This window comes from Salmo salar, chromosome ssa04 (genome assembly GCF_905237065.1).
Source record: "Salmo salar chromosome ssa04, Ssal_v3.1, whole genome shotgun sequence".
Taxonomy (NCBI): Eukaryota; Metazoa; Chordata; class Actinopteri; order Salmoniformes; family Salmonidae; genus Salmo; species Salmo salar.
In genome coordinates this window covers 20429276-20452113 of record NC_059445.1, presented here as the reverse complement: position 1 = coordinate 20452113, position 22838 = coordinate 20429276, and the positions used below count along the sequence as shown (strand labels likewise).

Below are 22838 nucleotides of genomic sequence, written 5' to 3'. Positions count from 1 at the left end.
CGGGAAAAGATTTTGGACCGGTGGGAGTGAGATTTTTGGAAAGAGTGGATTCCTGCTTTTTGTACGACGCATACATTGTGTCAAGCTGGGTAAAGGACAAACTGGAAAGGTTACATCTGTGAAAGTTTCAAGAAGTGGAATTGTTTAGATATTTTTGTGCATCCTCCGCCCAGAGGAAGCGGATGCTTCGCTGCTCGGGGCTCAACCTGTGTCATGCTTTGCTCTCCGGAACAGGGCACCACTCAAAGGGGTGATCAGTGGGGTAGTGTAGAGGTGGATCAAATGAAAAATAATATTCCTGGTGTTTGTGACGCCTGCCGTTTGGTGAGACGTACTGTAGACCCGGTGGCAATGGTGAGACTGAAAATACCCTGTCTGTCTTGTTGAGCTTTGACACGGAGTTTCTACCTGATAAGGTCAGGTTAGGTTATATTTGCTATTCTGTGAGGGCCTATGGTCCGAGCCCGCTACGGTGCTTTAGGTGCTAAAGATTCAGACACGTTGCAGCAGTGAGTAGAAGGGAGATCCCACAATGTGAGAAATGTGTAGGAGGGAATAGTCAAAGGGATTGTACAGTTGGGATAGAGAAAGCATTGTGTCAACTGTGCCCATGCAGCTGGGGATTCGAAGTGCCCTCAGAGGCAAATTGAGATTGTCAGAGTTCGAGTAGGGAGGAACATTTCCTATGCTGAGGCAGGGAAGAGAGTAGAGGGTGAGTGATTCGACTGGGAGCCCCCTAATGAGTAGGCCTGAAGAGAGAGATCCAGAGAAAATGAGATTTTGTCAGGTTGGATTTATTGCTTTTAAAGCTATGGTGATCAACCGCACTGCACTGATGGAGCAGAAATCACAGAAGATAGATGTGGTAGTTGCAGCAGCAGAAATATTTGGATGTGAGAGATTTTAGTGCAGAAAATGTACAGGGAGTTTTGAGAGAAGGGGTTCCATCCTCCAAGGCTGACGGCCTGGTGTAGGATCTCTTAGGGCCAAAGTAGTGGGATGGGGTGGTGGGTTTTGGGGGATAGTGTGGTTAGGTGGGTTAGATGGTGGTGCAATTTAGAGGTCCTGAACAGTCATTCTGAAACATACTTTTTTTCTCATGACTAACTACCAGGAAGTTAGAAAAGACAGTTGGGTGTGCAGGCAGCTTATATTCATGAGCTTGCCTTGACTGGCAGCTCTTTGAAATGCCTATATCAAGCAACTTGCATGCAGTGAGAAGTGTTGCAGTAAAATCATCTCAAGCTAAGCAAAAAATTTTTATATACATCTACCGTTTGGCATGTCTCTTGTGATGCAGTTCACAGCAGCACTGACGGGTGAGTTAACCTGACAACTGCGTTGGAGTTTTGAACAACCCTTTTGTTCCATGCTGGCTGAAGACCTAGCTAGCCAGTAACTCGCTAACACCAGGCACAGCCAAAAAGGGAAACATAGAAGTATCTTTGCCGTAGATGAATGGTGTAAACTTTTAATTATATTTGCTGACACCCTACTGTCAAATTTTGACACCAGTAGAGTAGCTATCTAGCTATATAAACCACGTCCCTCTGCAAACACGCCTTTTCCGGTGTTGGTACTTATTTAAATTATGTAAGAGTTAAGGTGATGTCACCTTACCCCCTTAATAATGAATCCAACTGTTTGACATGGGGAGGGGACCAATAACTTTATGATAAAACTTTATCAATGTAGAAGCAACAGTGACCTTTCTGATTTTCCCATTGCCTTTTCTTTTACCAAAAATGTTCTATCCGCACTCCGACCTGCAAAAGGCAGCAATAAGCAACACCGCGTCTTGTCTGCTGGAAAGCTACACGAAGAAGACACCGTAGCTTTGCGCCAACTAATAACGTCCTTTCTCTTCAGTGTATACGGAAGTAAACAATGACCAAGAACAATTTACACATTAGCGTTTTTACATTCTTGATATTTAGACATTTAGAAACACCATGGAACTCAAAATATGGCTAATTTAACTGCACAGCATCACATACCCCATGTATTATTTAATTCGTGTTAGAGACAGGACTTGGTTGGTAGATGTTATATAGGTTACGCTAGCTGCTAACAATGGCTAACTGTATGGTTTTTCACACTCAAATAGCCTCCATCATGGAGGTGCTAGCGAATGCAGCAGTGGCAGAGATCTGTAAACTCGTAGACGACGACTACGCAGTGTTTCGTTTGGAAATAACTCAAAGCCAGAAAGAAAACAGGGCGTTACGGAGGAAACTACTGGAAATGAAGGTGTCACGGGAGCGCGCAGAGAGGACAATGCGAGAGCGCGTCCTCGCCAGTCGTCCCAGAAGTGTCAAGCTCCTCGACCGATACAGAGGAATATCAAGAGGTACATTTTGCAGAAGGCTGCGGAGCAGGTCGCCGTTCATATATAGCTCAGTGCCTGTCGCCCCGTTCCCCTCTGCACTTGTGTTCAGATGTGTTACCTATATTTGGATCTTGGTCAGTGTTTGCATAGAATGCAAAAATTCCCTTGATTACTTGGCTATCTTGCACAAAGACACAATATCGTATTGTAACCAGATTCTTGATTTACTGCTTTTCCTATTATTTACTCAATGAAAACAATGTGATACATGGGACATAATACATCAATCAATAAATAGTATATCAAGAAGTTAGAAGAAGTGTTAAGAAGTGCCTAACCACCTCTTTTCCTCCAACCACTCTCTCAGGTGAAGGACATCTCCCTGGAGGCCACAGGACTATTGTGAAGCCAGTGGGACACAATACATGGAGAGATGACCAACCAATCACTGTTGATGAGGGGAGTGGAACCTCAACCCAGCACGTTATCATGATAGAGGTTAGTGTAATAGAGTTACACCAGAAATTACAGTTGCTTTCAGAAAGAGTCCCCTCAGCTATTCACTTGCATACATGTACATCCTCATTTATCTGCCATAGGGGAGCTTGTGAGACTTGCCTACTGTTAATATGTGTGTGTGAATAACTCACGTCGGCGAGTGAGATAAGATGCAAGAATAATCCTTTACTCAGGTGTTACATGTTACAGGTCACGACATTCTATCTTGCGTTACTCATCTCATATGTGTGTACTGTGTTCTATACTGTCCATCTGAGCCTATGCCGCTCTGACATTGCTCATTCATATTTCTATATTCTTATTCCATTCCTTACTTGTATTTGTTGTGGAATTGTTAGATATTACTTGTTAGATATTGCTGCACTGTCGGAACTAGAAGCACAAGCATTTCGCTACACTCGCAATAACATATGCTAACCATGTGTATGTGACCAATAAAATGTGATTTATCTATCCGAGATAGGTGCCCCACTAGCACCATCTCTGGGTTGGTATTCTGCCCATTATCTTAACATCTTCCTTTTCATGTATAATTAGCTCGAGCACTTCATTCCATTTTAATACCACAGTGAAAATACCTATTTACATTATCAACACCTTTTTCCTTTTCTTGTCCTAGTGTGGCGCACTGGTAGCATATTGGGCACTTCTGGGACCCTCAGGGCCTCTTCTTCATCTTCCACATCCTCCTGAAATTGTGGAGGAACGGTCATTAGAGATAACTGCCCTGGTGGGGTATGCCCCATCTCCTCATAATGTGTCCTGCCCACACCATCCAGGGGATATTGTCTTCCCATGTGGCCCTCCTATGCCCCATGCTCTTCTAAACTGGGCATATGCCCCTCCAGTTCCTTCGATTCTTTCGACCCTTTACTTCCACTTCATATGACCTTGCGCTGATGTGCCCTATGCATGTGCCAAGACTCCATATGGCATCTCTGGCTTGAGGTGACAGGAGCACTCTGACAGCTTGGCCTTGTTTTATTACAGGAAGATTCTTTGCATGCTGATCATAGTAATGTTTTGACTTGTCCTGACGTGCATGCTTGTGTGCCTGAACATCTCTAATGACATTAGGTGCGAGGAGCTTGGGAGCTGTTGGCAAGAGAGAGCGTCTAGACATCTAGACATTCTAGACATTAAGCGATGTACAGGACTGCTGCTGAAGCCCTCTGTGGGAGTATTTCTCCACGCCAAAATGGCTTGCCACACCTCTGCCTTTCTGCATAGCCTTTGTGATGAGTCTTTGCTATTTTCACTGCTGACTCAGCCTTACCATTACTCTGACTGTGGTAGGGTGAGGAGGACACATGATGGATCTCCCAGGCTTTTGCAATCAAAGCAAAGTCGTGACTCGTGAACTGGGGCCCATTATCCGTAACTATAACATATCTGCTATGCCATATCTGCTAAACTGCTGCTTACAACCAGGGGCGAAAATCTGATATCAACTTTGGAGGGGACAATTACATGACATTTTCTCAAGAGCAATTCCTTAGGGGGACACCAAAAGTAGTGCTGTAACACATAGCCTACATTGTAATATGATAAATTTAAATTGAGGAACCAAAGAAATAAGGTGTTTGCCGTACTCCTAACTCCCGGTACCCAAAACTACACAACTAATCACAACAGTAATACCATTGCCTTTAACAAGTCTTAGTTCAGTCACCAGTTTAAGTTGAGAGTGGGGGTATCCATGGCATTTTCCAATTATGTTCCTATTTTACAAGTAAAAAAAATGGAGAACCTTTCATAATGTTGCCAAACAAAGACTCAACAAACTTACCTGAGACTCCCTGTCTCTGCCAGTCTGTCCCTGCATATCTGTCCCCAACTCTGCTGTCTGTGTGCCATCTGTTGCCTGCTCTGCCTAATGACATCATTGTGAAACATTTCCATTAGAATTTCATTTCTTTCTTATGAACATTTTATCAACTAGTCTTTGAGATATTAGGCTACTAGGGTTCTTACTTTGCGTTTTGGTGTACTGAAAAATACTCTGATGTCCGTCTTTTATTTTTCTGCCATTTTTCTACCTGGCTGGCTGGCTACACACACACACAGTGTGTAGGTTATTTACAGTAGGAGATGGGCTTCTATCATTATATTTGGGCTTCGATCTAAAAGGTAGCTAGCAAATGTGAAACGGATTAAAATGACAAGAGTTGACAGCTGTATGAGTTCACCATTTACACAACATATGCTGCAACCTTTTGTAATTTTAATAGTTTGTTTCATATTGGCTGGCTTCCAACAATAGCTGAATTTGCAAAGCTAGCGAGCACCAATTCAGTTTCAGTGGTGTTTGCTATAATCTTTGCTACCCGGGTTAAATAAAGGTGAAATAAAATAAATAAATAAAAGTTCCCTTGCGACAATTTAGCTTTTGCAACAAGACCATTAAATATATTTAAGACAATGGTAGAAGAGAGTGTAGTTCTGTTCAGTTTGGACTCCAGTTTATCGCTAACCTTATCACAGGGACTTTGAAGCACTAACTTACATCATCTGCATGCTGATCTTGGAATAAATTGACGATAGCAAAGATTCCATCTTTGACGAGGCCACATAAATGGAATAGGTACTAGCTAGCTTAATAGTTAATATTTGCGCGCTAGCTCTGCATATTCAGCTAGTGTGTGTGCGCGATTGACTGGATTAACCTCATGTCAGTTATGTTCATTGAGTGCCTTTCAGACAGTGGATACGACCCCTCTGTTACCTTGCCAACTAAGGAACTGGCAGTGGATCAAACCATTGTGAGGCAAAGGGTGGGGGGGTCGCAATCTTTTGAAACTTAAAAACGCGCTATTAAGTGTCTATAATCAGCACAATTGCTTTCATTGCATATTATTAATATTATTTAAATTACATAGTTATGTTTCAGTGATATATTGGGGGGGACAAATCATATTTTTCCCAGGATGGGGGGGTCGTGTCCCCCCCGTCCCCCCCGGGATTTCCGCCCCTGCTTACAACAATCGATGATGCAAGCAGCTGTTGTGTCAATCACTTTCTCCACCTCCCAAAAATGGTAATAGTAGTCCACTATAATCAGGAAAGGAACACTCTTGACTGTGAACAGATCCATTCCCACTTTAGGCCAAGGACGTGCTGGCTGCAGGGTTTCCTTTTGCTGCTTAGGTAGATTAGCATTCCATATGCTGCACACGGCCACAAAATGTTTTAATTTAGAATACAGAGTCTGTCTTTCCTGAGACTGGCTTCGATCCCTGAGTGCCCTGCTTGGATACGAGAGAATCATCGGGCGAAGAGTTTCTGGCACTACCACCCTGTCGCCTTTTGTAGACAACCTCTTCCTGCATTGTGAGTTTGTCTCTGTATGTCCAGCAGTCCCTTACCAGGATGGGCATACTCTTTCTTGTGTCCGGCCAGCCTCTTAGGATGAAAGACTGAAGCGTTCGAGAAGTCTTGTCCTCTGCTGAATGAGCTTTGGATAACATCCTGTGTCTGCGGGGAGATGTTTTGATCAGTAGCATGGTTCACGTCTTCAACCTCTGCCTGTAGAGCATGTACAGTCTCATTTGCCCGTTATTGCGCGTGACTAGCTGTTGGTAGTGCTGCTCAAGACAAGAAATCTGCAATGTGAAGTTCTACTCCTTTCTTGTATACTACCTGTAGTTGATAACGCTGAAGCTTTAGCGTTATCCTTTGTAGTCACTTCGGGGCAGACACAAGAGGTTTTTTGAAGATGACCTCAAATGGCTTGTGATCAGTGTGCAACGTGATAAAGTCCCCATCATGAAGGTACTGGTCACAGGCGAACAATATGGCTAGGCACTCCTTTTCAATTTGGGCATATCCTTGCTCTGTGGGTGTCAATGTCCTCGAAGCAAATGCAATGGGCTGCCCCTTCTGCAGGAGCGCTGCCCCTAGGCCTTTGTCACTTGCAACACATTGTAGGGTCACTTCCTCAGAGAGGTCATAGTACCTCAGTATTGGTTGGTTGCTTACCAATTTCTTGATTTGCGCTAATGCAGCATCATGTTGAGGACGCCATGCCCACAGCGCATCTTTATTGGTCAGCCGACGCAATGGCTCACAAGCGTCAGACAGATGAGGTAAGAATTTGGCTAAGTCATTTACAAAACCAATCAGTCGCTGCACTGCTTTTGCGTCTGTAGGTGGCGGCATTTGCTGTACTGCCTCCGCCTTCTTGGAGTCTGGCTTCAGGCGTTCAGCTGTCAAAAGATGTCCCATGAATGTAATACTTGTGAGCCTGAGCTTAACTTTTGTCTTTATTCAGCTATAGATTCATCTCCCTTTCTCTTTGTAAGAGCTGAGTCAGGTTGTGGTCATGGTCCTGTACTGCTTCTTCCATTGTGGCACCACAGCCCTTTGCCAAGATGTCATCAGCTATGACGCTTATTCCTGGCAGTCCCTGAAGTGCATCCGGTTGCCTTCGCTGATATTCCTCTGCAGTTGGTTTCACTCCTAAAGGTAACCTTGTCCACCGGTATCTACCATTGGGGGTCCAAAATGTGGTGAGGTAACTACTCTCTTCATCCAAATGTACCTGCCAGTACCATTTTTTTGCATCCATAACCGAATAGATTTTTGCTTTTGCCAGGCTTGGCAGTACCTCTTCAATGTTAGGCATTTGGTAATTTTGCCAGGCTTTTCCATCACAACCATGTTAATTATCCCCTTTGTAGGTTTGGTGACCTTTGTAATGACACCCTGTTCCTCCATTGAATCAACAGCCTTTAGTATCTTTTCTTTCAGTGGAATGGGGATTCGGCTGGGAAGCTATTGAACTGGTCTGCCAGACTCACCCCCCACCAGGTGGAGCTCACCTGGCAGAGCCCCCATCCCTTCAAAAACGTCCTCAAACTGTTTCAGTTTTACCCGCTTGAGGTGTTCAAGTCTGATGGGACCTTTTTGTTTTTCTTTAGTGCTGACATGATGAACGACATGTTGGTGGTTGAGTTGTAGCACCTTTTCACACGTTTCTGCTGAAAGGAGAGGCTGCTGCTGCAAGGTTTTCACCACTTGGAACTTTACCACATATGTTTCCCCATCATGATTGTCTTGTAGTTCACACTCCCCTGCTGGTGTAATAACCGAGCCATCGTACAGCCTTAGCCTTGCTTGGTTGTGGCTTTGCATCTCCATCCTGCAGTACTTGCATAAAGTCTCTTTAGCCAAGTATATTAACAGTTGAGCCACTGTCTAGATGGCATTTGATCGTGCTGCTTGGATCATAATCACAGTTGTCAGTGGGGAAAGCTTTAAGTTTGTAAACCATTTGTCTTTGAACATAATTAACATCTGTCATGTATAGCATGTCAGCTTCTTCATCATCATTATGATCACTGCATATATCCTGTTTTAGCAGATTGACAGGCTTACTTTGTCTGCACACTTTAGCAAAATTTTAATTTTTTTCCCCACCGAATTTGCACAGAACCCCCCATAAGCTGGACATTTGGCTCTTGCCTGTGCTGATCCACAGTACATGCAGCCATCTTTAGTAATTTTCTGCCTTGCATCACTGTCCAACAAATGTAGTTTCCATTTTTCGTCGACATGGTCTCTGTGTTTGTTCTGGCATAATTAACAGATTCTGCCTTTTCAGGGACAGCGTTCATCATTTTTAATTGGATCGGCATCTGTTCGCTTGCTTTGCATAGATCTATGGCTTTAGTCAGTGTAAGTTCGCGCAGCATACTTTCTCTTACCCTGTTATCTTTACAGCCAATCACAAGTCTGTCTCTGATCATTTCGTCTCTCATTGCACTGAAATCACATGAATCAGACAATTGATGCAGCCTCACAACATATTGACCCGATGTCTCTGCTTGAGTTTGTTCACGTGTTAAAAATGAATCTTTCATAAATCCCATTACGAGCAGGTTCAAAACGTCTTTGTAAAACGTCAAGGATTTTCTTTGAATTGTTCCAATCATCTCGCACATGCGGGTCTTTTTTTTTTTTATCTAAGCCGGTAGCGATTTCATCATTCTCCCACTGATCACGGAAAAACAGACAGTTTCGATACAAATCGCCTTTCATGTCCATGGCGCTAGGCACCGGGAATTTGACCGAGAGACATTGCAGGCTCTTTTTCCTCGCTCATCTGTTCCACTTGTTTGCCTTATTTTCCGTAGGGCTTGGCTTTGGGTTCATTTCTCTGACACTGTGTTAACATCTATGTTAGGTAAGATCCAAGTATAATCCTTTTGGTATTTGTTATTTTATTAGGATCCCCATTAGCTGTTGCGAAAGCAGCAGCTACTCTTCCTGGGGTCCACAAAAAAACATGAAACATAATACAGAATGACATAACATCATTTGACAAGAACAGCTCAAGGACAGAACTACATATATTTTTCAAAAGGCACACGTAGCCTGCATATCAATGCATACACACAAACTATCTAGGTCAAATAGGGGAGAGGCGTTGTGCCGCGAGGTATTGCTTTATCTGTTTTTTTTAAACCAGGTTTGCTGTTTGTTTGAGCAATATGAGATGGAAGGAAGTTCCATGCAATAAGGACTCTAAATAATACTGTACATTTTCTTGAATTTGTTCTGGATTTGGGGATTATGAAAAGACCCCTGGTGGCATGTCTGGTGGGATAAGTGTGTGTGTCAGAGCGGTGTGTAAGTTGACTATGAAAACTATTTGGGATTTGTTTGCATAGAAAAAAGAAGTGATGCAGTCAGTCTCTCCTCAACTCTTAGCCAAGAGAGACTGGCATGCATAGTATTTATATCAGCCCTCTGAATACAATTAAGAGCACAACGTGCCACTCTGTTCTGGGCCAGTTGCAGCTTAACTAGGTCTTTCCTTGCAGCACTGGACCACACGACTGGACAATAATAAAGATTAGACAAAACTAGAGCCTGCAGAACCTGCTTTTTGGAGTTCGGTGTCAGAAAAGCAGAGCATTTCTTTATTACGGCTAGACCTCTCCCCATCTTTGCAACCATTGAATCTATATGTTTTGACCATGACAGTTTATAATCTAAGGTAACGCCAAGTAATTTAGTCTCCTCAACTTGTTCAACAGTCACACTCATTACCAGCTTCAGCTGAGGTCTAGCACTTAAGGAATGATTTGTACCAACCAAATACAGTGCTCTTAGTTTTGAGATGGTCAGGACCAGTTTATTACTGGCCACCCATTCCAAAACAGACTGCAACTCTTTAAGGGTTTCAGTGACTTCATTAGTTGTGGTTGCTGATGCGTATATGGTTGAATCATCAGCATACATGGACACACATGCTTTGTTTAATGCCAGTGGCTAGGTCATTGGTAAAAATAGAAAAGAGTAGAGAGCTGCCCTGCAGTACACCACACGTTGCATGTTTGACATTAGAGATGCTTCCATTAAAGAAAACCCTTTGAGTTCTATTAGATAGATAGCTCTGAATCCACAATATGACAGAGGTTGAAAAGCCATAGCACTTAAGTTTTGGTCAATAATATCAAAGGCTGCACTGAAATCTAACAGTACAGCTCCCACAATCTTCTTATAATCAATTTCTTTCAAACAATCATCAGTCATTTGTGTCAGTGCAGTACATGTTGAGTGCCCTTCTCTATAAGCATGCTGAAAGTCTGTTGATAATTTGTTTACAGAGAAATAGCATTGTATTTGGTCAAACACCATTTTTTCCAACGGTTTGCTAAGAGCTGGCAGCAAGCTTATAGGTCTGCTGTTAGAACCAGTAAAGGCTGCTTTACCACTCTTGGGTAGCGGAATTACTTTGGCTTCCCTCCAGGCTCAGATTAAAAATATGACAGATATGGTTGGCTATAGTCAGCTACCATCCTCAGTAGCTTTCCATCTAAGTTGTCAATGCCAGGAGGTTTGTCATTATTGAGCTTTAACAATAATTTTCCACCTCTCCCACACTAACTTTACAAAATTCAAACTTGCACGGCTTTCCTTTCATTATCTATGTTTTTTTATGCATGAATATAATTGCTCACTGTTTGTCATGGGCATCTCCTGCCTAAGTTTGCCCACTTTGCCAATGAAATAATCATAAAAATAATTGGCAACATCAAATGATTTTGTGATGAATAAGCCATCTGATTCGATGAAAGATGGAGTTGAATGTCTTTCTGCCCATAATTTCATTTAAAGTAATCTAAGGTTTTTTCCATAATTCTTTGTCATTGATCTTGGCTTCATAATGCAGTTTCTTCTTCTTTTTGTCATGTTTAGTCACATAATTTCTCAATTTGCAGTAAGTAAGCGAGTCAGATGTGCAGCCAGACTTATTAGCCACTCCTTTTGCCCCATCTCTTTCAACCATAAAGTTTTCAATTCCTCATCAATCCATGGAGCCTTAACAGTTCTAACAGTCAGTTTCTTAACAGGTGCATGTTTATCAATAATTGGAAGAAGCAATTTCATAAATTCTTCAAGTGCAGTATCTGGATGCTCCTTATTAATCACATCAGACCAACAAATATTTTTAACATCATCCACATAAGAGTCACAGCAAAATCTATTGTATGATCTCTTATACACTATTTTAGGCCCAGCTTTTGGAACGTTGGCTTTCCCGGATATAGCCATTATATTGTGATCACTGCATCCAATGGGTTCGGATACAGCTTTAGAACAAAGTTCTACAGCATTAATAAAAATGTGATCGATACATGTGGATGATTTTTTATTTAACTAGGCAAGTCAGTTAAAGAAGAAATTCTTATTTTCAATGACGGCCTAGGAACTGTGGGTTAACTGCCTTGTTCAGGAGCAGAACGACAGATTTTTACCTTGTCAGCTCGGGGATTCGATCTTGCAACCTTTCAGTTACTAGTCCAACGCTCTAACCATTAGGCTACCTGCCGCACATCTTGTTCCTGTAGTGTTTGTAAACACTATCGTGTCTTTGACTATGCCGGATTAAGTGATATGACATGCTATTCTATAAAATAATTTCTCTGTAATTAATATTACCTGATTAAGCTAATCATGTAAATGTAATTAACTAGAAAGTCGGGGCACCACAAAATAATGTTTATAGAGCTGTTATCTTCCGAATAAACTCTTAAAGACCTGGTAATCTTTTACCTCAATAGCAGTCAATATTTAATCGTCACCTTATTTAATCTCATCTGAAAGTTGTAAATTCTTGGTTATCTTCACGAACCCTGGCTAACAAGTTGAATCAGCAATACAAAATGTGGTTTAATTATTTATTTACTAAATACCTAAATAAATCACACAGAATTACACCTACACAGAATGGATCATACATTGATTACAAATTATGTCATAAAGGAAAACGTCCCTAGCGGATGGAACAGATATGACGGCTGGTTACACAAAGAAAGGGGGTTGGGTTTTGAATGAAAGAGCGGGAAGACTGAGGAACAAAAAGATTTTGTGTCTCTATCGGGCCATAGGCAGCTATGCTATTGTAAATACAGTATCTTATGCATTCTAAATAACCGCCCATTTGAAAAAGGAAAATGCCATAAATATTTACTCTGAGCTGCGCTTCGGTAGATTGGTCATAGATAGAAGGCCGGGTTGTCCTTTGAAGAATGTCTGGTGGTAGAACGGATACTTGGTAGTACCGTCGCCGAGAGGTAGACAGATACTCTGTCCGTCCTCTCCTAGCCCACATCTACAGTTGCTGCGCTAACACAACGGCTAGGTGGTATCACTTCTTTATTGAATAAGAGTTCAAAGTTCATACCAAGTTGCCATACTTTAAGCTCATGCTATATTCTGGCTGGTATAGTCAAAATTCATCCTTTTGGCGTGTGGATCGTCATCTTCACGTTCCAGACAGAGCAGGTGACGGGGAAAATTGAAAACAACAAACAGCAGGGATCTAGACAGCCACAAACCCGGGACAATCCATGGTCCCAGCCACAATGGCTAAAAGCGTAGCGGGCTGCGTTCAAGAACACCTCGCTAGCTTGATGTTCAGCTAGCTAGCAGCTAGGCTAGCTACGACGCCAAATAGCTCCTCAGACCCGTCCTTGGTCGGCAGGATCACTGGAAAGATACAAGCAGTCCCAGCAACTGATGCCAACTGCGTCGCGGGATCCAACATAAGAAGCTAGGTAGCTACCAAGAACTTTCCAATGTACTTTTAAACAACAAACTTTCCCAAAAATCAAAACCTAGCTCTTCCTCTTCCTTCCTACAACAGGAAGTGACACGTTACAGGTGTTACACGTTACAGCTCACCACATCCTAATCAGACCCTCATAATGCACCCGTTTATCTATCCTAAATAGGTGCCCCACTAGCGCCATCTCTGGGTTGGTATTATGCCCATTATCTCATCACCTACGACATTGTTATCCAATTCAACTCATGTACCGGTAATAACCTCTTCTCTTCTTGTGTCAGTCTGTAGATGGAGAGGCTGCAGGTCCTGGAGGATCGTCTCTGGTCAAGCAGGAGAGGACTGAAGGAGAAGAGGATCCACGGCACAGTAGAGACATCCAGACTGTAGCCACGGGGGACCAATCCAACACCGCCATGCCCCAGCCCAGGACCAGACGCAGCATCACAGAGTTCAGTGAAACGCCGAACGCCATCCTAAAGTCAGAGACAGACAAAGAGACTTTAACTGTAACAAAAAGGCTTTTACACACAGGATCTGACCACAGGTCAGACCCAGAGAGGCTGGGGCCACTGGGCTGTCCTCCTGCTCCTGGCTCAGAGTATTTACCAGTATTTCATCAGAGCCAGAGTAAGGATCATTCATGTGGAGATGGTGATGGTCCCACGTTAGACAATGGCAGTGATGATCCGTCTTGTTCTTACGCTACAGAGATGGACCCTGACAACATGCTCTTGGGTTTAGAGAGACAGACTGATCTGTCTAGAGGACACTGGAATCAGTACAGTAGTAGTGTATACTCTGAAGGGTGCCTAGATAAGAAAGGAGAGGGTCTGGTTGTAGATGAATTGACTGTGAAAGTGGAGGGCGACGCCCCTCCCACATGGAATGGAGATGGTCACCTTGGAGATGGACACTCACAGGGCAGAGATTTCTTAGATTACAGGGAAAGCTTGGAGACAAATTCACTTGTCGCGACCCACTCCACTTTACACGCATTCAGGGATCGCGACCCAGTGTCCACGTCGATGGGGCCTTCCGATTCACATGGCCGTGTTCTTTTTGATCAGAAATTGAACTCAAACAACAGGGCTAGAGACCAGGCTCAGGGAGAGGAAGCCACATCAGGAAATAGTAAAGAGAAACGGTTCCTCTGCATGTTCTGTAACAAAGGCTTCAGCTGCCTCCAGAAGGTGGAGATCCACCAGAGGGTCCACACAGGGGAAAAACCTTTCAGCTGTACCCAGTGTCATATGCGCTTTGCCCAGACTGGTGACCTGAAGAGGCACCAGAGGGTCCACACAGGGGAGAAACCATTCGGCTGCCACCTGTGCCGGGCTAGTTTCTCCCACTCCTCAAGCCTGAAAAGGCACCAGAGGGTCCACACAGGGGAGAAACCCTACAGCTGCCCCCAGTGTGAGAAAAGGTTCTCCCACCAGCACCATTTGAAGATGCACCTGAAGGTCCACACGGGAGAGAGGTCGTTTGCCTGTACGCACTGCGGGAAAAGTTTCTCCGAGAGGAGCTACCTCAGGATACACCAGCAGAAAAAACATTCCACTCTATAACGTAGAAAGTAACCATTCCACTCGATAGCTTCTGATGTTTAGATCAAACTCTGCATTAAAGACAAAGATGAATTTATTGTTGTCAGCAGAAAAGACCCAGAGATGCATTTGTTATAACGAGAGTTACAGATTTCAGTGTTGAATATTCCTGAGTAGAATATTACATCCAGACATGGTGTGATATTTAAGGCATATACAATGCCTTTGGAAAGTGTTCAGACCCCTTGACTTTTTCCACATTTTGTTTCATTACAGCCTTATTCTATAATGGATTAAATAAATAAAAAATCCTCAGCAATCTACACACAATACCCCATAATGCGAAAAACAGGAATACCTTATTTACATAAGTATTCAGACCCTTTGCTATGAGAAATTGAGCTCAGGTGCATCCTGTTTCAATTGATCATCCTTGAGGAAAGTTCTACAACTTGATTGGAGTCCACCTATGGTAAAGTAAATTGATTGGACATGATTTGGCAAGGCACACACTTGTCTATATAAGGTCACACAGTTGACAGTGTATGTCAGAGCAAAAACCAAGCCATGAGGTCGAAGGATTTGTCCGTAGAGCTCCAAGACAGGATTATGTCGAGGCAGAGATCTGGGGAAGGGTACCAAAACATTTCTGCAGCATTGAAGGTCTCCAAGAACACAGTGGCCTCCATCATTCTTAAATGAAGACGTTTGGAACCACCAAGACTCTTCCTGGTGCTGGCTTCCCAGCCAAACTGAGTAATCGGGGGAGAAGGGCCTTGGTCTGGGATATGACCAAAAACGCGATGGTCACTCTGACCGAGCTATAGTGTTCCTCTGTGGAGATGGGAGAACCTTCCAGAAGGACAACAATCTCTGCAGCACTCCACCAATGAGGCCTTTATGGTAGAGTGGCCATCGGAAGCCACTCCTCAGTAAAAGGCACATGACAGCCCGCTTGGAGTTTGCCAAAAGGCACCTAAAGGCTCTCCGACCAGAAACAAGATTATCTGGTCTGATGAAACCAAAATTGAACTCTTTGGCCTGAATGCCAAGTGTCACGTCTGTAGGAAACCTGGCACCATCCGTACGGTGAAGCATGGTGGTGGCAGCATGCTTTGGGGGCGTTTTTCAGTGGCAGGGACTGGGAGACTAGTCAGGATCAAGGCAAAGATGAACGGAGCAAAGTACAGAGAGATCCTTGATGAAAACCTACTCCAGAGCGCTCAGGACCTCAGACTGGGGCGAAGGTTCACCTTCCAACAGAACAACGACCCTAAGCACGCAGCCAAGACAACGCAGGAGTGGCTTCAGGACAAGTCTCAATGTCCTTGAGTGGCCCAGCCAGAGCCCAGACTTCGGTCATCTCTGGAGAGACCTGAAAATAGCTGTGTAGCAACACTCCCCATCCAAACTGACAGAGCTTGAGAGGATCTGCAGAGAAGAATGGGAGAAACTCCCCAAATACAGGTGTGCCATGCTTGCTGCCAAAGGTGCTTCAACAAAGTACTGAGTAAAGGGTCTGAATACTTATGTAAATGTGATTTATTTTTAATAAATTAGCAAACATTTCTAAAAACCTGTTTTTGCTTTGTCATTATGGGGTATTGTGTGTAGATTGATGAGGGAAAAAACTATTGAATCAATTTTAGAGTAAGGCTGTAACCTAAACAAAATGTGGAAAAAGTCAAGGGGTCTGAATACTTTCCAAAGGCACTGTAAGCCTTAAAAGTTTGTTGCATATTGTGTGTTGTACTGTAAGCTATATGATTCACAAATGCCTGTTTCATTACTTCCATTCAACTATTGTTTTGACACTTAATAAGAAAATGAATGCAATTCATGCAGATGTTTTGTTGTGGTCTTCATATGGTGTATTTAAAACTTGTTTATGTTTACATTTTTACATTTTTAGTCATTTAGTAGACACTCTTATCCAGAGCGACTTACAGTAGTGAATGCATACATTTCATACATTTTTTTTTTTTTTCCTGTGCTGGCCCCCCGTGGGAATCGAACCCACAACCCTGGCGTTGCAAACACCATGCTCTACCAACTGAGCTACAGGGAAGGCTATGTGTTTAATGTTTAGTCATTCTGACTTACACCCAACAGCGCTTTATAACCATTATAGACTTACTAAATATACCTACACACACACTAACAAACACCTACTCTTCATGTCAAAATAGTTCAGTCAGGTTTGTCTGATGATGACTTTTGACTTATCATAGCTGACTTATTTTTATGCCTTCAGAAAGTATTCACACCCCTTTTACTTTTTCCATATTTTGTTGTGTTACAGGCTGAATTTAAAATGGATTAAATGGAGATTTCTTGTCACTGGCCTACACACAATACCCCATGATGTCAAAGTGGAATTATATTTTTAGAACATTTTACAAAATGAAAAGTCTTGAGTCAATTAGTAGGCAAGCCAAAATAAGTTCAGGAGTAAACATTTGCTTAACAAGTAATGTAATTGGCATGGACTCACTCTATGCAATAATAGCGTTTAACATGATTTTTGAATTAGTACCTCTCTATACCCAACACATACAGTTATCTGTAATGTGTCTCAGTCGGGCAGTGAATTTCAAACACAGATTAAACCACAAAGACCAGGGAGGTTTTCCAATGCCTCACATAGAAGGGAACCTATTGGTAGATGGGTAAAACATAAAAAGCAGACATTGAATATCCCTTTCAGCATGGGAAGTTATTAATTACACTTTAGATGGTGTATCAATACATCCAGTCACGACAAAGATACAGGAAGGAAACTTCTTCATACATATTTTAATTGGCAACATACACATACCATTTGTATTTTATATGTATACCTTTGCCTATTCTCTCTGGTTTCTAACATACAGTAGGCCTATGGTTTTGCACCAAATTATTGTCAAAGAAATCTAATCAAATCAAATGTATTTATAAAGCCCTTCTTACATCAGCTCATATCTCAAAGTGCTGTACAAAACCCCAGCCTAAAACCCCAAACAGCAAGCAATTCAGGTGTAGAAGCACGGTAGCTAGGAAAAACTCCCTAGAAAGGCCAGAACCTAGGAAGAAACCTAGAGAGGAACCAGTCCTCTTCTGGCTGTGTCGGGTGGAGATTATAACAGAACATGGCCAAGATGTTCAAATGTTCATAGATGACCAGCAGGGTCAAATAATAATAATCAGAGTGGTTGTCGAGGGTGCAACAGGTCAGCACCTCAGGAGTAAATGTCAGTTGGCTTTTCATAGCCGATCATTCAGAATATCTCTACCGCTCCTGCTGTCTCTAGAGAGTTGAAAACAGCAGGTCTGGGACAGGTAGCACATCCGCTGAACAGGTCAGGGTTCCATAGCCGCAGGCAGAACAGTTGAAACTGGAGCAGCAGCACGGCCAGGTGGACTGGGGACAGCAAGGAGTCATCAGGCCAGGTAGTCCTGAGGCATGGTCCTAGGGCTCAGGTTCTCCAAGAGAGAGAAAGAGAGAAAAAATTAGAGAGAGCATACTTAAATTCACACAGGACACCGGATAAGACAGGAGAAATACTCCAGATATAACAGACTGACCCTAGCCCCCCAACACAAACTACTGCAGTATAAATACTGGAGGCTGAGACAGGAGGGGTCGGGAGACACTGTGGCCCCATCCGACGATACCCCCGGACAGGGCCAAACAGGCAGGATATAACCCCACCCACTTTCCCAAAGCACAGCCCCCACACCACTAGAGGGATATCTTCAACCACCAACTTACCATCCTGAGACAAGGCCGAGTATAGGCCGCAAAGATCTCCGCCACGGCACAACCCAAGGGAGGGTGCCAACCCAGACAGGAAGATCACGTCAGTAACTCAACCCACTCAAGTGACGCACCCCTCCTAGGGACGGCATGGAAGAGCACCAGTAAGGCAGTGACTCAGCCCCTGTAAAAGGGTCAGAGGCAGAGAATCCCAGTGGAGAGAGGGGACCCGGCCAGGCAGAGACAGCAAGGGTGGTTCGTTGCTCCAGTGCCTTTTCGTTCACCTTCACACTCCTGGGCCAGACTACACTCAATCATAGGACCTACTGAAGAGATGAGTCTTCAATAAAGACTTAAAGGTTGAGACCGAAACTGCGTCTCTCACATGGGTAGGCAGACCATTCCATAAAAATGGAGCTCTATAGGAGAAAGCCTTGCCTCCAACTGTTTGCTTAGAAATTCTAGGGACAAGTAGGAGGCCTGTGTCTTGTGACCGTAGCATACGTGTAGGCATGTACGGCAGGACCAAATCGGAAAGATAGGTAGGAGCAAGCCCATGTAATGCTTTGTAGGTTAGCAGTAAAACCTTGAAATCAGCCCTTGCCTTAACAGGAAGCCAGTTTAGAGAGGCTAGCACTCGAGTAATATGACCAAATTTCTGGGTTGTAGTCAAGATTCTAGCAGCCATGTTTAGCACTAACTGAAGTTTATTTAGTGCTTTATCCGGGTAGCTGGAAAGTAGAGCATTGCAGTAGTCTAACCTAGAGGTGACAAAAGCATGGATTAATTTTTCGGCATAATTTTTTGACAGAAAGTTTCTGATTTTTGCAATGTTACGTAGATGGAAAAAAGCTGTCCTTGGAACAGTCTTGATATGTTCATCAAAAGAGAGATCAGGGTCCAGAGTAACGCTGAGGTCCTTCACAGTTTTATTTGAGACAACTGTACAACCATCAAGATTAATTGTCAGATTCAACAGAAGATCTATTTGTTTCTTGGGACCTAGAACAAGCATGTCTGTTTTGTCCGAGTTTAAAAGTCGAAAATTTGTAGCCATCCACTTCCTTATGTCTGAAACACAGGCTTCCAGCGAGGGGAATTTTGGGGCTTCTCCATGTTTCATCGAAATGTACAGCTGTGTGTCATCCGCATAGCAGTGAAAGTTAACATTATGTTTCTGAATGACATCACCAAGAGTTAAAATATATAGTGAAAACAATAGTGGTCCTAAAACGGAACCTTGAGGAACACCAAAATTTACAGTTGATTTGTCAGAGGACAAACCATCCACAGAGACAAACTGATATCTTTCCGACAGATAAGATCTAAACCAGGGCAGAACTTGTCCGTGTAGACCAATTTGGGTTTCCAATCTCTCCAAAAGAATGTGGTGATCGATGGTATCAAAAGCAGCACTAAGGTCTAGGAGCACAAGGACAGAAGCAGAGCCTCAATGCTAATCAATGCTTCAGAACCAAAATGTTGCATGGCTTGATTGGTGTCCAATGACCAGTCATGAGCATTAGCGCTCAAAGGCAGGCAGCATATTCAGATTAGTCTCAAGAGAGCACTTGTTTCATTTTCTCCGGGTTTGCATGGCAAAAACAGAGTAGGCCAGACCTGTGTTTATATTATCCATATAAAAGTTATGCATATATACAGTTTAGCAATCTATTAACATACTATGGACGCATCTTTGTCAGAACAATAGGGTAAAGCCACATGGCGTTCAGATAGTCCTAGTTTGGGTGGCTACATGTCTGAAGATAGCTGTAACTTCGCACTGCCTTAAATATTGTGTGATGAAAATGTAACATATTCTCGGAAATGTATTAAGATATTTGTGAGGAGGAAAGGGGCTACCCAGTGGTCAACATGCACTCCTGCAGGAAAGGATAAAGGATAAAGCGCTGCTATGCCTTTTTAACAACACTATCAACAAGGCAGGTCCTACAGGTTGTAGTTTTGTCTCAATTGGACTACTGTTCAGTCGTGTGGTCAGGTGCCACAAAGAGGGACCTCAGTAAAATTATAATTGGCTCAGAAGAGGGCAGCCCTTAAATGTACACAGGGAGCTAACATTAATAATATGCATGTAAATCTCTCATGGCTCAAAGTGGAGGAGAGATTGACTTCATTATTACTTGGATTTGTAAAAAGTGTTGACATGTTGAATGCATAAACTACTAGCACACAGCTCAGACACCCAAGCATACCCCACAAGACATTCCACCAAAGGTCTCTTCACAATCCCCAAGTCAAGAACAGACTATGGGAGGTGCACAGTACTACATAGAGCCATGGCTACATGGAACTCTATTCCACATCAGGTAACGGATGCAAGCAATGGAATCAGATTTCAGATAAAAATACACCTTATGGTGAACTCGGGTATTTTGGTCAGGGTGTGTCATGTTGGGTATTTATCCTTGGTTTGTTTTCTATGTTTGCGTTATAGCCTTGTGTTAGCTCTATGTGGTTTATTTCTATGTTGGGTTCTGTCGATTCCCAATCAGAGACAGCTGTCGCTAGTTGTCTCTGATTGGGATCACATTTAAGTTCCTTTTTCCCTCACGCTGTTTGTGGGGGTGTTGCCTCTTTGTGTTTTGAGCAGTTAACGTATCGGCATTTTCTTGGTTTTGTGTACGTGTTTATTTCAGTGTGAAGAATAAACATGTGTTCGCTCCCAGCTGCGCTTTGGTCCGCTTCCTCATCACCCGACGACGATCGTTACAAGTAGCTGCTGCCTTGGGAGCAGCTAATGGGGATCCTTAATAAATACAAATACTCTCAAACTGGACCATTTTATCTCCATCTCTTCATTCAAAGACTCAATCATGGACACTCTTACTGACAGTTGTGGCTGCTTCACGTGATGTATTGTTGTCTCTAAATTCTTGCCCTTTGTGCTGTTGTCTGTGCCCATTAATGTTTGTACCATGTTTTGTGCTGCTACCATGTTGTGCTGCTGCCATGTTCTGTTGCTACCATGCTGTGTTGTCTTATGTCTCTCTTTATGTAGTGTTGTGGAGTCTCTCTTGTCGTGATGTGTGTTGTGTCCTATATTTATTTTAAATGTTTAATCACATTCCCATCACCGCAGGAGGCCTTTTGCCTTTTGATAGGTATCATTGTAAATAAGAATTTGTTCTTAACTGACTTGCCTAAGTTAAATAAAAATAATAATACACAGAGGTATTTATTGAGGAGTATTGGAGGATTTGGCTATACTGACAAATCTATGGATAGCATAATTGCGTCTTTCATACAGGTAGGGCCACCACTTCTTTTTTGGAATAGGAAGAAATGGGCACCAACAAAGCCCTCTTGCAGTTGATGAAGTCGAATTAAAATGAAGACAATTGTTGAAATTAATTACTTTCAGCACCAATGGTTGTCCACTTCTTTTTCATGATGCCGTAGCCGTTCCAAAGCTGTCTGCCCCCGTGCCTTTTTAGTTGACTTTCTCCTGCACTCTCTCCTGTAATAAGTTAATGATTTAAAAGTGTCTTTCTCATGACATTGTAATACATTTGGTATCCATGCTACTGTATAGGCTACTACTCTTTCAACCGTAGGCTACATCATTTATGTTAAATTCATTTGATGGAGCGTTGGTGGAGCGCCACAGCGCTGCGTCTCTCCAACGTCACCCTGGAGAGGCGTGCTGGGCATTGACAAGCTAAATAATATTTTGCACCCCTGCCTTTGGCCAAGTGGGCACTGCTTATTACATTTACATTTACATTTTACATTTACATGCTTATCATGCCACTGGTTGAGAGAAGTTATCATTGTTTTGGGGCAGAATAATGTGAGGTGTTATGTGTTGTTGGAGTTGCGTCTTGGTCAGTTTAGCACTGAAAAGGCGGCCTTTAAACTGCCGCTCTAGGCGGCTGCCTAATGTGCGGGCCGGTGTGCCGAAAATCTCCCCCTGCCAGAATCCCCCCCTTCGCGTGAACGCACACACACTCAATAATTCATTGCTGCGACTTGCTTGCTAGTTGAAATTTCTAATCTTCACTACATTGTCAGTTTAGCCTACATTTCACTGATCTTAGTAGCAGAAAGCATGTTTTATTTGTGTCCTTCAAGGCAGCTGTCAATCATCACGTCAGGCTGCGTTTCATTAAAAAAAAATGTATGGCTAGTAATGTCTGCAGTTTTCAGTTTGGCTATTTGTTTCAAGTGTATTCTTCTATGAATAAATGTCTTTGCCAAAATTCGTCATCTCTCGGTCTTCGGTGTGGCTCGCATGGTGTGTGCAACGCCAGAGTTGTGGGTTCAATTCCCACGGGGGGCCAGTACAAAAAAAATGCATGAAATGAAATGTATGCATTCACTACTGTAAGTCGCTCTGGATAAGAGCGTCTGCTAAATGACTAAAATGTAAATGTAATCTCTCCCATGTCTTATTTGACTAGTAGTTGTTCTGAAATGTTTATTGCTTGCCTACATTTTACTCCTTCCTCTATGTTTAATATAACACACATACATTAATTATTAATTTCCGCTGCCTATCCTGACGAGAAGTTTGTACTATAGAAAGTATTTGACTCTGATGTGTGCCACAGAAAGTATTTGACTCTAGTGACAAAATTAAGGAAATTAGAAGGGGGGGCTACACTTAGC

General features: G+C 42.9%; 1 protein-coding gene across 1 annotated transcript; it reads left to right on the top strand.

Annotated features, from left to right (window-relative positions):
- Positions 1–1810: 1810 nt before the first annotated feature.
- Positions 1811–14877, top strand: LOC106602612 (zinc finger and BTB domain-containing protein 17-like). The gene is made up of 3 exons (XM_014195360.2): positions 1811–2350; positions 2697–2827; positions 13208–14877. Exons 1-3 carry the CDS (start codon positions 2074–2076, stop codon positions 14489–14491), a joined length of 1692 nt encoding a protein of 563 aa, XP_014050835.2. The 5' UTR covers positions 1811–2073; the 3' UTR covers positions 14492–14877.
- Positions 14878–22838: the final 7961 nt, after the last annotated feature.

What these genes read in the sequence shown, in the direction of transcription:
- LOC106602612 (XM_014195360.2), top strand. Translation starts at nt 2,074, where the DNA reads ATGGCTAACTGTATGGTTTTTCACACTCAAATAGCCTCCATCATGGAG. An exon ending in ATACAGAGGAATATCAAGAG is followed by an intron (nt 2,351 to 2,696) that starts GTACATTTTGCA and finishes CCACTCTCTCAG; the next exon opens with GTGAAGGACATCTCCCTGGA. An exon ending in AGCACGTTATCATGATAGAG is followed by an intron (nt 2,828 to 13,207) that starts GTTAGTGTAATA and finishes TTCTTGTGTCAG; the next exon opens with TCTGTAGATGGAGAGGCTGC.